General features: G+C 37.1%; 1 protein-coding gene across 1 annotated transcript in view; it reads left to right on the top strand.

Annotated features, from left to right (window-relative positions):
• Ptprq (protein tyrosine phosphatase receptor type Q) overlaps window positions 1-14,386 on the top strand; it is a 185,832-nt gene that overhangs the window by 9,605 nt on the left and 161,841 nt on the right. Inside the window, exons 7-9 of the mRNA XM_051139929.1 lie at window positions 1,108-1,236; window positions 3,493-3,639; window positions 10,078-10,250. Of these exons, the coding sequence (XP_050995886.1) occupies window positions 1,108-1,236; window positions 3,493-3,639; window positions 10,078-10,250 (449 nt within the window). The remainder of the gene's footprint in view (window positions 1-1,107; window positions 1,237-3,492; window positions 3,640-10,077; window positions 10,251-14,386) is intronic.

The raw sequence follows: 14,386 nt of genomic DNA, 5'->3' as shown, positions 1-14,386 counted from the left end.
GAACAATGGAGGCAGTTATACAGCCTTCTGTGTGTTGGACTTTTAGGATTGAATGGGTATAATTAGACAGTATTACTACTATTAATTTTTAAGAAGTCATATTTCTAAGTATAATTTATGTATTCATGTGTTTAGGTGGATAGCATATAGTAACATGGCATATAGGGTAGGCACTATGAACATAATATGTACTTGATATTTTAGTATATATAGTAATACAAAATAGATATCTGACATGCATATTGTAACAGTAGGAGGCATCAGATATGATTGGTAATTTTTGAAGATACTGAAAGTTATTGGTAGGTTAATTTCACTAAAGAGCATTACCTTTTTTTACAAAAAGATATATTCTGGTCCTATTATTTTTCTTCATATGTTAATTTGAAACTATATTTGAATCATTTTTATCCTTCTTTTATATCTCATATATAATATAAAATAATTTCATGGGAGTCATGTAAAATGAAACTTATTGGACAAAAATTTTGAGTAAGTATTCAGTCATTTATTTCAATGAAAGAGAACAATATATAAACACATTTAATATGTTTCAGTGTAATAGTCATTATTAATTTTTGTCTTTCCAGTATTATATTTAAATCTATCTGTACATTATTCATTTCTTCTTAGGACAAAGACAAATACTAATTTTGACCTAATTTTGAAGTTTATTTCTTGACATTTCCACCTGTATGTCCATCAGATATTTGTTTCTCAGGCCAAATATACATATTGGTTGAAAAATATATGATTAATATATGTATTATATGTTATATCTGGATACACATAAGTAGCATGCATATGGCTACACTAGACTGACATTGACAATGATTATATTACAGTAATTTCAAGAATAAAGTACATTGTATCATTATATACAGTACTAAGTACTATATATGTGAGAACTGTGAGAAGAGGTTAATTTGATCTTTTCTTATGTCTTATTCAAAGTGTTCAATTCTAGACTATTCCGACTTTCCTTCATGATAAGCTGACTTTGCTCATAGTGTGTTTTTTATACTTCATGTTGTACTATTTGCTTTAGCATGGCATCTCTTTATCGTAATCTATGCCATATGTTTATTTTCTCTGTAATAATCTCAGTGCCGGAAGGACCACCACAAAACTGTATAACAGGCAACGTCACAGGAAAAGCCTTTTCAATTTCTTGGGACCCTCCAACAGTTGTCACAGGGAAGTTTAGTTACAGAGTTGAGTTATATGGGCCATCAGGTAAGACTTGGTTGATTCTGCATTACCTTTTAGAAAGAAACCTATAGCATACAAGGATAATTTTTAACTGTTAAAAAAAAACAGAACTTTTTGAAAAGACCCTAAATTGAGATAAATACCAGAAAATTCATGAGAAAATCAAGTCGGTTAGGTCCTCTGAAACCACACATGAGTATAAGGGTGTTCATGTGCTATTTATATTCAAAAGAACATTAAGTTTAGACTATGATGAATCAAGTTTCCGCATGGAGCAGGCCGTCCATTTCTACTCACCGGTGTTTTCTGGACACATTATGAGCGATCTGTGTACCCTGTGCAATGCTACTGTGAACCTAAATCTGCTGCAGAAAGGTTTTTCAAAATGATGGTGGTGGCCTTAAATGGTAACAAATCCTCCATCATATAAAGAAGCAGGGTTTGAGCACCCTCCTGTCAGGGGTAACTAGAGGAGTTCCAATACTGTACAGGAAGTAAAGTCAATCATCAGTTAAAAAAAAAAAAACTGAATATGAGATCCTGTAGTTCCAGTGACAGTTTAGTTGAAGCAGTGATCAAATAGCATAAACTCCCATATTGTTTGCTTGAAAGCACTAACAACCTTGAAGTTCCAAATCCTTTCTTTGTGAAATGTCTACGGTAGGCACCCTGTGAATAGGCTTATTTCTAAGTAACTTTTGCTTTTAAAAATCTGAAATATATGAATTTTTTAAAAGTAAATGATAGTTCATATACTGTATCTAGTCCCAGTGCAAACACACACACACACACACACACACACACACACACACAACACACACATACACACCTCACACAAGTACATACTCACACACATCTTTTCTAACTGGTAGTACTTTTCAGCTCTTGGATGATGTACATGTTCTTTTACTTAGAAGATTAAATGTGGAAAAATGCTAATGAGGGAGAATAGGCAGGGCAGTCAATAGAGTTGACAAATATATATTTATTAGGAATAGAAAAATTGCTAGGTTGCCAAAATGAGAAACGAAAGGAAAAATGGTAGAGGTAAGATCTTTTCTTCACAGACAGGGATTAGATTACGATATGAACATAATATGTCAATAGTAAGGCAGAACATAGAATTGGGGGGGTTCTGCTGGTAGGAGTGTGCAGTCAGACTTTTCTAAAAAAAAAAAAATTGATCTAAGTATTTCAATGTAATGGAAAACAAGACCACTACCCAAGATTCAAGAGGGGATAGAAGATTTTGGATGTCAGGAGGAAAAATGTAACATAATCATTGAGAAGGCCAGACCACTTGTCTATAGAAGTTGAAGACATGCAACGCACCATTTTAGGACTCGTTTTTGAATGCGGTCATGGCCAAAGTCGTGTACATTGGAATGGGTTTGTGTTTTCCTCTTCCTCCTTCAACAAGAACAGTTTAAGAGCACTGAAAGTTTATATGAGGCGAGTGACAGTGCCATTGCGTGGAAAACGAGTGGCTATCAGTAATGACTGTGCAAATAAAGTAAAAATATAGTCAGTGGTAAGATTCCTGCATTGTAGGTTTTAATGAAAGTAATGCTGTCTCGGGTTCTAGAGTAATTGGAATTCAGATAGAAACATGTACATGAAAATGATCTAATACAATTTTTGTAGCTATTGGTAATGATGATGTTTATGATCAGAAAGTTATTTAAGAAGTTTTTTTTTTTTTTTTTTTATAATTTAGTGTTTTATCTCAGGATAATGAAATCACCACACACTAAAATGGTAGTGTTGAGTTAAGAGCTATACCATATACAAAATGAAAGTAAGTGACCTGAGGCTGGTGGATATCATGTCGACATGGGCTTGAAGACTGACAATGTTCTATAAGACGGCAGAGCACTAGAGCGCCCTTCCCCTCCTTCCTCCATCCCCAAGCTCTTAGGTCTTGAATTACATACACATGCTCCTCATCATATGTGCTGGGCATCTAACCCAGGGCTTCGCGTATGCTAGGCAAACAGTATCCTAAATGAACTACATTTTTGCTGCGGTTTCCATTCATGTATGTTAAAAATAATACAGCGATTCAACAGAACCCTTTAATGTAAGAAAAGCTATTTAGGCACTTCATGCTGTTTCTACTGTTCAAATTTCAAGCTTTAGACAAAAATACATAAAATATATTCACTCATAATGACAAAATTTTAGTTTAATACTTTGGTTATTGTCTTTGCTTCTATGTGTAATATGAAGTAATTGTATATTTCTTAAAAGTAACCCATGGGTCTACTCTACTTTTTGCAGGGCGGATTTTGGATAATAGCACAAAAGACCTCAGATTTGCATTTACACACCTGACACCATTTACAATGTATGACGTCTATGTTGCTGCGGAAACGAGTGCTGGGGTTGGACCTAAGTCAAATCTTTCAGTATTTACCCCTCCAGATGGTAAGAACTTTCTCCTTTATGGTGTCAATGTGATATTTGTGAAATGCATGTGAATTTTATTGAATTAGGAAAGTGTAATTTGGGGAGGAATTTGGTTTATGTTTACTTAAATCTCATCTTTTCCTTGTGAAATCATTACCTACTTTCTTCCGAACCAGTGATTTCTAGAATATTAAGCCTGCAGCACGCTTCATAAAGGAAAGGACCCAAGAGCAAGGAGGAGTAGAAAAGACTGTGTGCACTGAAGGGGGCAGAGATTCACAGTGGCTCTTTAGCAAGATGCTAAGAAGTCCTAAGTGAATCACACACATTCAGTACTGCTTAACTACAGTATTAAGCAGACATGGGATGTATTTTCACACAGAAGTCATTTCCAGAGAAATCACAATATTCCTACCATCCAGAAATATGTATTTTTTAAAAATATTTTTATTATGTTTCTTTTTTAACACATACATTTATATTATTACACATGAGTAAAATAAACTACACACAGTAGGAAGAACCCTGAGACAATCAGGAACAATATAAATGTTACATTCATAGTGAATTGGCCTTTTGTATTTGGAAAACTTCAAGTAAACATCTTTCCTATCTTGTTGGGTATAAATTTCTGAATAGAGATTATTATCTATCATATCTCATCTCTATTAACTTGAAATATCTATCTTGATCTAAAAACATCTTAACGCCCTAACCTACTAAGCTTAATTGAAAGACTAAACTATCTGATCTTCAAACCCATCAGAGACTTGAGTCGTTTTCTGAAATAGTAAGGCTTCCTGGTGGGAACAAAATAGAAAGTTTTCAGCACTTATGGAAATTATGTAAACAATATGTCTCAAGGTATTATCATATGTGTGCTTATTAAACACCAATATTTTGGGTCAAATCTATTGCTGAAGTATTATTCACATTTTCATGGTTCATCCTAAATGTGCTCAGTGGCTTCCCTGCTGTTTACATACAACCACTGGCACGAAGGCCATACGTTTTGGAATGAACTAACACTAGGTAGTTTCCAGAGTTGGTGTGGCAGCTAACATAAAAACAACTGTTAAGTTACATATACATATATGCGCACACACCTACCTACACAATTCAGTTGGGTATGCATTCATTACATTATCACTTATGGATTAGACCATTAGAGGGCAGCAGCCATCAGGAAATTTTATCTATCTGTCCCTTCAAAAGAAAACGAAACTTGAGTCTATTTTGTTGTTGAAAGAATGTTAAAATAAAAACCTTATGTTTATATATTTCTAGTGAAAAAAATCTATGTATATAAACATATATATATATACTCTATGTATATATACATATGTTAGACATATGTATATTTTGAATATGCAGATTATAATGAGAATGTATACTCATGAGGGGAAATACTTCACTTGTTGATGTTGAGATTTTAGTGTTTTGCCCTGTTCAAGAAGCCTTTGTGTTGTGTGATTTTCCTAAAGTTTTCTCCAATTCAATCCAAAATGCTCTTGAGCATTTCCCAGAACACTAAGCAGATTTTTGGGTGGCTACAAAGCACAGCAGAGATTTTTCTCAAACAATGATTTAACCAACTATTTTTTAACATCTACTTAGTGTGTGTATTTGTGTGTGTGTGCATGTGCTTGTCTGTTCATTGCATGTACGTGTGTGTGTGTGTCTGTGTGTGTGTGTGCGTGCATGCTCCTGTGCCAAGGGGCATGTTTGAGATGACCAGAGAACAACTTTCGGGTTCAAACTCTGGTTGCTTTTACCTTTGGGTCCAGATCACTCTCAAGTGATCCTGTTTATTGATAAGTGCTTTTAGCCATTGAGCCATCTGGTCAACCTTATTATTTTAGTCTCAACTTATATAATTCAATACATTTCAAACTTTTGTATGCTTACAAGTCTGACTTGGGGGCTTTTAGATTGTTGCCTGGGCAGGGATGTAGCTCAGTGGCAGAGCACATGGTTAACGTGCATTAGGCACTAGGTTCAGTTTGCTACATGGAAATAATCAATGCAAAACAAGTTTAAGAAAACAATGAAAATCGTTGTTTCTTATTCTCGATCTTGCTGTCCACATTTGACTAAGACAAAGAAAGAACTAGATAACACATTGACACCAACAATGTTATCTTCCTTGGATTGAATGCCTCTTAAATTTTGCTTTTCTTTATTTGGTCACTTTTTATGCACAAAATACATAGACCCCTAAAGACCTTCTTCCGGATTTTTCACATGGGCTGTCTTTCAACCCAAAATATCTTGAATGAACCACTGTATTTGGTTTTCTTAAATTTATTGTAATTTGTATGGGTTACATGCCAATTGTTATTCCCTCGGTTGTACCTTCCTGTTCCCACCCTCCCTCCCTCTTCCCCCCAATCTCCTTCCTTAGCCTCTCACAGAAGGGGACCTCCTCCCCCAGCCATTTGAATCACTCTATTTGTTGAACAGGGAGAGCAGTTTGTCCTGTATTTCTTCGTACCTTCTTCATCAGCTGCTTATCTTAGAGACTACATCCTGGTGGCTTTTAGGGGGTGACCACCGGCTACAGGGGACCCCAACAAAGGCAGGAAAGGCATGGTTCTTACCTGCTCAAGCCACCTTCTGACATTAGATATTCCTGATCCCAATAATTAGGATTGTACCATAAAAGACTGCTGAAACCAGCTGAGCCTGGTGGCACATGCCTTTAATCCCAAGAAGCAGAGGCAGACAGATCTTGGTGAGTTCAAGGCCAACCTCTCCTACAGTATGAGTTTCTGGATAGCCAGGGCTGTTTTACACACACACACACACACACACACACACACACACACGCGCACACACACACACACACCAAAACAGAAAATAAAAAAAAGTGAGAATCCAAAACTATATCATACAACCAAATAATGCATCACTATAGTATTGTACAGGATCTGTATCTAAGGTTTTAATATATGTATTCTTACTATTTTACACAGTGCATATCTACTTAGGCATGAGGAGAGTTGATGGAGGATAAAATGGTAATTTAACAATATTCCAGTGTTCCAAGTGTCATATGGAAAAACCACTGAGAGTCTTATCACTTTGTGTTTCTCATAAATCTTGTTGCTTTGATTTTAGTGTTCCCTCCATGCTGTTTAAATAGAAGTTTAATCTGCCTACATTAAATTGTGGAGAAAAGTTATTTTCAAATATTTTCTTTGTTATAATATCATCATTCCAGTTCACTTTTTTTCTAGTAACTTCTCATCCAAAAGCATTAAATTATCCAGAATTTACCTTTATTAATTTTTTTGTGTTCTATTTCTTACTTATCCATAAAACTTAGAAACACATTGTCTTGAGAATGACTCAGTCTCTGTTGCTAACAGCTTCAGAATTGATTCTGCACTGTGACTAACTCCACCATGTGCTTGCTTTTCTTTAATTTTGTATCGATATTAAAGGGATCAGCCTAATCCCCACTTCTCTGGTTTCTCTGTAAGAATATGTGGAATACCAGATAAGTGTCTTTCTAAAGAAATAACACAGTGCAGTCAGCTCCACTTCCCTTACCCACTGAGTGTTTTGTAATCAGAAAAGCGATATAGTCCCCTAATCTTTACTTGAACTGCAATAGTAGGCATTAGTGTCATGATGCAAGTTTTAAGTTTTTTGGTAACTATATGTAAAATGTCTGATATTATTCATAAATTTGACTCACATATTAAAAAATACATGCCTATTTTTCTAAGGTATCTATATAGTTGATATGTTCCCACTATGCTTTCACAAAGAAAAAGGGACAATTCACCTATTTTTCTTTTTTTAATTAATTTATTCAGATTACACTTCAATTGTTATCTTATCACTTCTTTTGTCCTCTTCCACCCTTCCTCCCTCTTTTCACTCTATTCCCGTCCCCTAGGTGTGTGATAGAAGGGGACCTCTTCCCCCTCCATATGGTCACAGCCTATCAAGTCTCATCCTGGTGGTAGCCTGCTTATTCTTTCTCTGAGTGCCACCATGCCTCCCCATCAAGGGGAAGTAAAATTCACCTACTTTTCAAGTAGAATTATTGCCTGATTAAACAAAAGTTTAATTATGAATTGTGTTTTAATTGAAATTAATGGAAAAATGACTGATCTTTTCCATGATTTATATTATACCATGCTAAGTTCTTTGCTCTATAGCAACTCCAAAATAAGGTATAGAAGAAAGATAAAAGAGCTTTTCTGTGTCTTTCGTTCTTTTTATAGTTACCTGAAAAAATTTTCTATTCTTGGATATTACCTAATAACAAAGGATAAATATAGTCATAACAACACAAGTGCTAGAAACAATGATTTTAATAAAAGAAATCTTTTCTGAGAGACGAACTGTTGCAGAGGGCTTTATGTCTCTTTCTTCCTTGTGTTTTCAGGTACCTAGACTAATGATGAGTGGCTCACTGATCATGGGGTCCTACTCTAGAAATCTTTCCCCAACATCTTTCTTAGACCCAAATCTATGCTTTCCTCAGATCAGAGCATCAGCGGGGGAAGAGTCTGAAGAGTTAGCCTGTAGTAGGGACCATGTTTTTCCTCCTGGCTCCAAGCTCCTGGAATAATGACCCATGAGACTCAAAGTATAGTTACAAATAAACAACTAGGCCATATAGCTAGGCTCTTCTCTGACTAGCTCATAACTTAAAATAACCCATTTATACTAATCTCACATTCTTCCATGTGTCTAGTTACCTCTGCACAGGTACCATGTATCTGTCCTCCTTACATCTTCCCAGACAAATATCCTGCTCCTGGCTCCATCCTAGAATCTTTTCTTCCTGCTGTATGTCCCTCCTTCTATTCTACCATTTCCTATAGCCAGTGTTTAAAAAAATGACAGGCAATGCATCCATATAATACACAAGATACTCTCTCTATACTATCCTTCATTACAGACTCAAATTGGCACTAGTAACACCGAGCTTACCTCACACTTTTGATTATAGCTTTTGCCCATGCTAGATAATAGAATCTTAACAGCCAGAATGATGATTCAGTCCTACAGTATTCAACAAGTAATTAGAAATATTCACGTTGTTACATTGTCTAGGTGGTTTCTGTACTGATAACTTCATGGTGACAAAGAAAAACAATCTATTGGAAACAAAATTTACATAGTTATAGCATACTATGTGTTTGAACTTGAAATAAATATGTTCTCTGATCATAATAATACTGATGGGATGTGTGACATTATTTTCTGCTTCTATCTATTGCTTTAGAAATGTAATGGGTCCTTCACTTCTGTTTCTTTGTGAGGTAGTGTAGCTGTCTTCTAACTGGAATTTGCTAGCCCTAAACCAGTGTGCAATGGCTAAGTGAAATGAGCTCCATGTGCTATTATTTCTAGAGCATAGATGGCAATGTTTTCATATCATATTTCCTCTTTCTTAAGCCTGTGGTTTAGACATTATTTTGATTTTGACCTTACATTAACCTTATTGGAATTAAAGGAAAGATAAAAATGCATTTATACTATGTGTGTGGAAAGGAGGTTGCCAGGTTACTCACAAACATCATGTGCTAAAGACAAAAGTGATAGAATGCCCAGCCTTGCTTATCCTTGGTTTATCTTCTTCAAGGTACTGGGAGGTTTCCTAGATACCCAGCTTGGCAATTTTATTCACAAATCTTGTTTTAACTACTTAGTGTTTTACATCAACAGTTGCTTACTTGTCCTATTTTAGGACACCTTTGTTCTCACGTGGTTAACTTGTGAACTCAGTGGACAAAATTCAGTTGAGTCTTCACATAAGTTCACATACTAAATTAAGAGCCGATTTCACATGTCAACTATATTTCATTGTATCCTGAGCATGCCAGATAGTGGTTTTGGGTATGTTGTTATAATCTTTATAAAGACTTCAAGGTTTGACTGGCTATCTCTATTTATAAAGAGACTCTCTGGGAAATAATAACTATTATTATTATTATTATTATTATTATTATTATTATTATTATTATTATTATTATTATGTGTGTGAACTCTTGGAGGTGTGCACATGCTGTGGTGTGATTGTAGAGGTTAGAGAACAACACTGGGAAGTCTATTCTTTCCTTCCTTTCATCCTGAGTTCTGTGGATCCAGCTGAGATGCTCAAGCCTAGGTTGTCAGGCCTGAAGGCAGGTGGTTTAGCCCTTGCCTGGAAATTGTTTTAGCAATGTGGTTGGATCAAATGGTATGACATTTTGTTTCAGGGAAATAATTCCATGTTATCTTGTTCCTCATATTTTAAGAAGAAATCAGAACAAGTTAGTTTTAAATTTCCATGCATTTAAGGAATCTTTTGCCACACTTAAGATGCTAGTAATTATTCCAGTCAATTTTCCCAGAGCTCTTTGTATATCTAATAGCATGGCCTAAGGATTTAGGGCATATTTTGCACTTTCTATTACTAGTTCTATTTTACAATATATATATATATTTTAGTTCCAGGTGCAGTGTTTGATTTACAAATCACAGAGGTAGAAGCCACAGAAATAAGAATTACTTGGAGGAAACCCCGACAACCAAATGGAATCATCAACCAATACCGTGTGCAAGTGTCAGTCCTAGAGACAGGAGAGATTATGGAAAATACTCTGCTCACTGGACAAGATGTGGTACTACACTTTCATCTCCTGTTTTGTTGAGCTCTTCCTGTTGGTTCTGGTTCTGGTAATTTGGCTGACTTGCCAAACTTCTGCATAAAGTCTTGCCAAACTTGCTACCAGGAAGTAAAATAAATTGAGATATGTTGGGATATTAACTAGATCACAGTTTGTTTTAGGACTTGTTAAGTGTTACTACTCTTTTCCCTATGAAAAATGTCCATTGGACCATCACTCAGGACGGAAGGCACTTCTTCTATATGTGGGTTTTATTATTTTAACCAATTTATTGAGTTAGATGGAGACTATGATTATGATTTAAATGATCTTGCAGAGGCTTATAATTTAGAACAGTTGCAACCCGCCCAAAAAAAAAAAAAAAAAAAAAAAACCAACAACAAATAACAGCAGAAACAAGAGCAGAAACAACAACAAACCTAAAAAAAAAAAAAAAAAAAAAACCGAAAAAACAAAAAACTACTGTCTATCAGTGACTCTGTCTTATTTGAACTCTAGAAGCTGGAGGCCTCAGTGTTGCCTTTATTAGTGAGAACATGTAACAAAATGTACAGAAATCTTAGTGTTCCCTTTAACAGGAGAGGACTTGGTCCTTGTTAACATGTTGTGTTTAAACAGAGTGGCTATCTTATTTTCTTCTTTTGTCTCTTCTATGAAGTGCCGTCTGCTGATAGCTTTATTTCCTTGGCCGAGCCAGCCACACATCTTTGAGGACCTTTGACGTCCCCAGACTTCTCATGTCCTCATGTTGGCTGCTCCCTGTGGCACTCTCTGGCTAAGTGTTCTTAGGACCAGAGTCACAATCAGTGGGCCACTAGAAATATGTGTGATACTTATTAAGAAATCGGCTTCTGCTGTTTTCAGTTCGGAATTGCTACATTTGTAGCTCCTATAGTGCTACTGTAATGTTTTCCTCCCTCTCCACACTCGCTCTAGCTCTGGTAGCCCACTTCCTTTCCGTCTGACGTTGATTTTTATCATGGGACTCAGCAACACTATGCAGCTATCCAGCACCTCTCATTCCAAGTTGGTACCTACATTGTCCCCGGGTTAAACTTTAGTCCTATGTTGCATCCTTTCTTCTGCGTGATGGATACTGAGTTATATGTTGTTTGATATTCTAGCTGGCAGCTCATCAAACAGCATAAGCTTAAACATTTGTTCCTCCTGAGAACATCTTAAAATAGACACTTGGTTTTCTTTGAACCGGGTGACAAGCTCCCCAAATTTGCTAGTGGCATTTGTTAGACAAACCAGACACACCTGTTTTTGTCTAGAAGTGTAAAAGGTTCTGGAAAGGCCAGCTGGAGATCCTGTAGCACAGTGGAAGGAACGTGATTATCAGAGCCATTTAATCTGCATTTAAATATGGACCTGGGCTATTACAGGATAAGGTGCCTAAGAGTGTAGGTACAGAGGCAAATGCTTAGGGCTTAGGGTCTAGTTCTGCTGTTATTAATGGTTTAATCTTGGGAATGGTGGCCTGACTCTTCTGAACTTGAGATTTACATTACAGCCAAATGGTGGTGGTACACATTTAATCCCAGCACTCTGGGTGGAAGAAGCAGAAGGATCTTTGTGAGTTCAAGGCCAGCCTGGTGTACAAAGTGAGTCCAGGACAGCAGGGCTACAGAGAAACCCTATCTCAAAAACTCAAAATGAGAAAGAGAAGGAGGAGGAGGAGGAGGAGGAGGAAGAGAGAGAGAGAGAGAGAGAGAGAGAGAGAGAGAGAGAGAGAGAGAGAGAGAGATTATATGCACCCTTGCGTTCTTGCATTCCAGGATGCACAAGTGTTATATGAACCATGGGTAGTGGGGGGAGGAGTTTGGGGTATGAATATATTTAACTGGTTGAGGCTAAGGTGCTTGTGAGGCTCTATTTGCATCTAGGTGCCAGCTATTTGACTACCTGACCACCTTGGGGGGGGGGCGGGTCTCCACGCTACCTGCTTAGAGGCAGGCACAGAAATAGAAAGAGTACTTGTCCCACCCTTGCCTTCTCAGGATGAGATTTTACATGTCAAGTTTGACATTTCCAGGTTTTGAACATGTTCCACCTTGCCAGTCCACTGCCAGTTCTCTTGGTGGCACCGTCCATGTGCCCCACAAATGCCAACCTATAAAAATTTTTTTATTTCCATGATTTTTAAAAGTGTGTGTGTGTGTATATGTGTGTGTGTGTGTGTGTGTGTGATTTGTATGTGAGGTGTATGTGTGGTTGAAGTGCACATGTACCATGCATTTTTGTGGAAGTCTTATGTGACTCACACTTTTTTGTTTGAGGTAGGATCTTTCATTGGCCCAGAGTTTTGCTGCATGAACTGGGATGGCTGCCCTAGGAGCTTGCAGGGATCTGTATATCTGCTTCCTTTTCCTCCATCATGGTGTGCCATCATGCTCCGCCTTTCTGTAGGCTCTGAGGATCTGAACTCTGGCACTCAGGCTTTTCAGGAAGTTGCTTTACCCACCAAGTCACCTTGGCAGCTTCCGCTTCTCCTTTATAGCATTTTATACCCTTGTTCCTTAATTCTTCACCTGCTTTTATATACTGCAACTTTTCAATATTTTGAGTTTAAATGATTAAAGAAAACAGCAAAGCTAACAGCTGTCCTTACGATTTTCTAACACCTTTACAGAGATATTTCAAAGTTCTTTTTTTCATTCCTCTTACATCCTATAGAACTTTATTATGTAATTGTTTGTTTGTTTGATATCAGGTCTCCAAGTTAACCAGTGTGTACCACCATGTACCCTGAATATAGCCACTGTTAGAAATGTTCTCACATTTTCAATCATTGCTTCCTCTTTGTATGCTTGTTTTCTACCTTTTATTTCTGATATTGTGAATTTCTATCAGGGATGATTCTGCCAGGGTTCATGTGAGTCCCATGAAACAAAATAAGAGGAAACCAAACCAAACAACCAATGTTCCAATGAATAACAGAATAACAGGGAATAGGAAGTTAAATTAGGATCTTAGCAATAGAAATGTGGGACAGAAAAGCTGTTGTCATGTGAAGGTTCCATAGGCTACCCAAAAAAAGGTAGCCAGGGCAATTCATAGTTTTCAAGTGACAAGGACACTGTCTGAAGAGGGGCTGACCTAAAGCTTAAGCACCAAGCTATGGGCTGAGAATTACTTCATCTTTTGGGATGATTAAGGTTCGAAAATTGTTCTTAAAGAAGAGTGATTCAGAAGACTTTAAAATGAACATGATGACATTGTCTCAGCATTCAGGAGTCACACAGTCAGCTGCTTCTACTTTCAGAGCGTGACTCCTGAGCCTCTCTGTCTTATTTCCGTGTCATCCCCAATGCAGCATTGCAGTGTCTTTCATAGACTCTCATTGTTGTCTCATTATGTTAGTTTCCCACTGTTAGGTGACAATTTGGCAAAAGCTCATCAGCTACAAGCAATGCACACTTGTTACATCACAGCTTCTGACAGCTGGAGTGCAGAACAGATTAATCTAGACCTCTGCTTAGGGGTTCCTAAAGCTACGGTCAAGGAGTTAGCTGGGGTGAGGGCATATCCAGCAGCTTGACTGAAAGATCATCTTCTTCTAAGCTTGATCATTGTTTTGCAAGGTTTAATTTTCTTTTGGCTGTAGAACCAAGGGCCTTGGCTTCTCACTGGCATTTTAATTTAGTTGGTACCACTTTTTACTCCTGAAAGATACTACAGTTTCTTACTGAGGAACTGGCCATTCAGTCTGGTGTTTTACTTCATTAGACAAGCAAAGGAAGGTCTGTATAATGCCATGTGGCTACATCCCATCACCTTTGTAACAGTAACAGTTCCCATCACAGCAACAGGAGGGCAAAGAAACTACCTGAAGTATGACAGCAGGAGGTGGATGACAAGGGCCTGGCTGAGAGGATGCTCACTGAGGATGCCATGCACACTCTAATACTTACTGCACGATCTAGTTTATGATAGTGAGAACCTACTATGCGAGAACAGTTGAAGAAGCTGTATATGTATCTAAGTCATCATCTAGTCCCTTCCTGTCATAGCAACAAAGTAAAAAGACAGTAAAGGCATTTTATTCAGAGATTTTAGAAGTAAACATAGAACCCAAACCTGAAAGGCTTAAAATGCTTCTTAGGAACAAGGTCTGGAAAGGGAAA

Source organism: Acomys russatus, chromosome 31 (assembly GCF_903995435.1).
Source record: "Acomys russatus chromosome 31, mAcoRus1.1, whole genome shotgun sequence".
In the NCBI taxonomy this organism is placed as follows: Eukaryota; Metazoa; Chordata; class Mammalia; order Rodentia; family Muridae; genus Acomys; species Acomys russatus.
The sequence above is the reverse complement of the archived record's forward strand: the minus strand, read 5'-3'. Positions and strand labels throughout refer to the sequence as shown.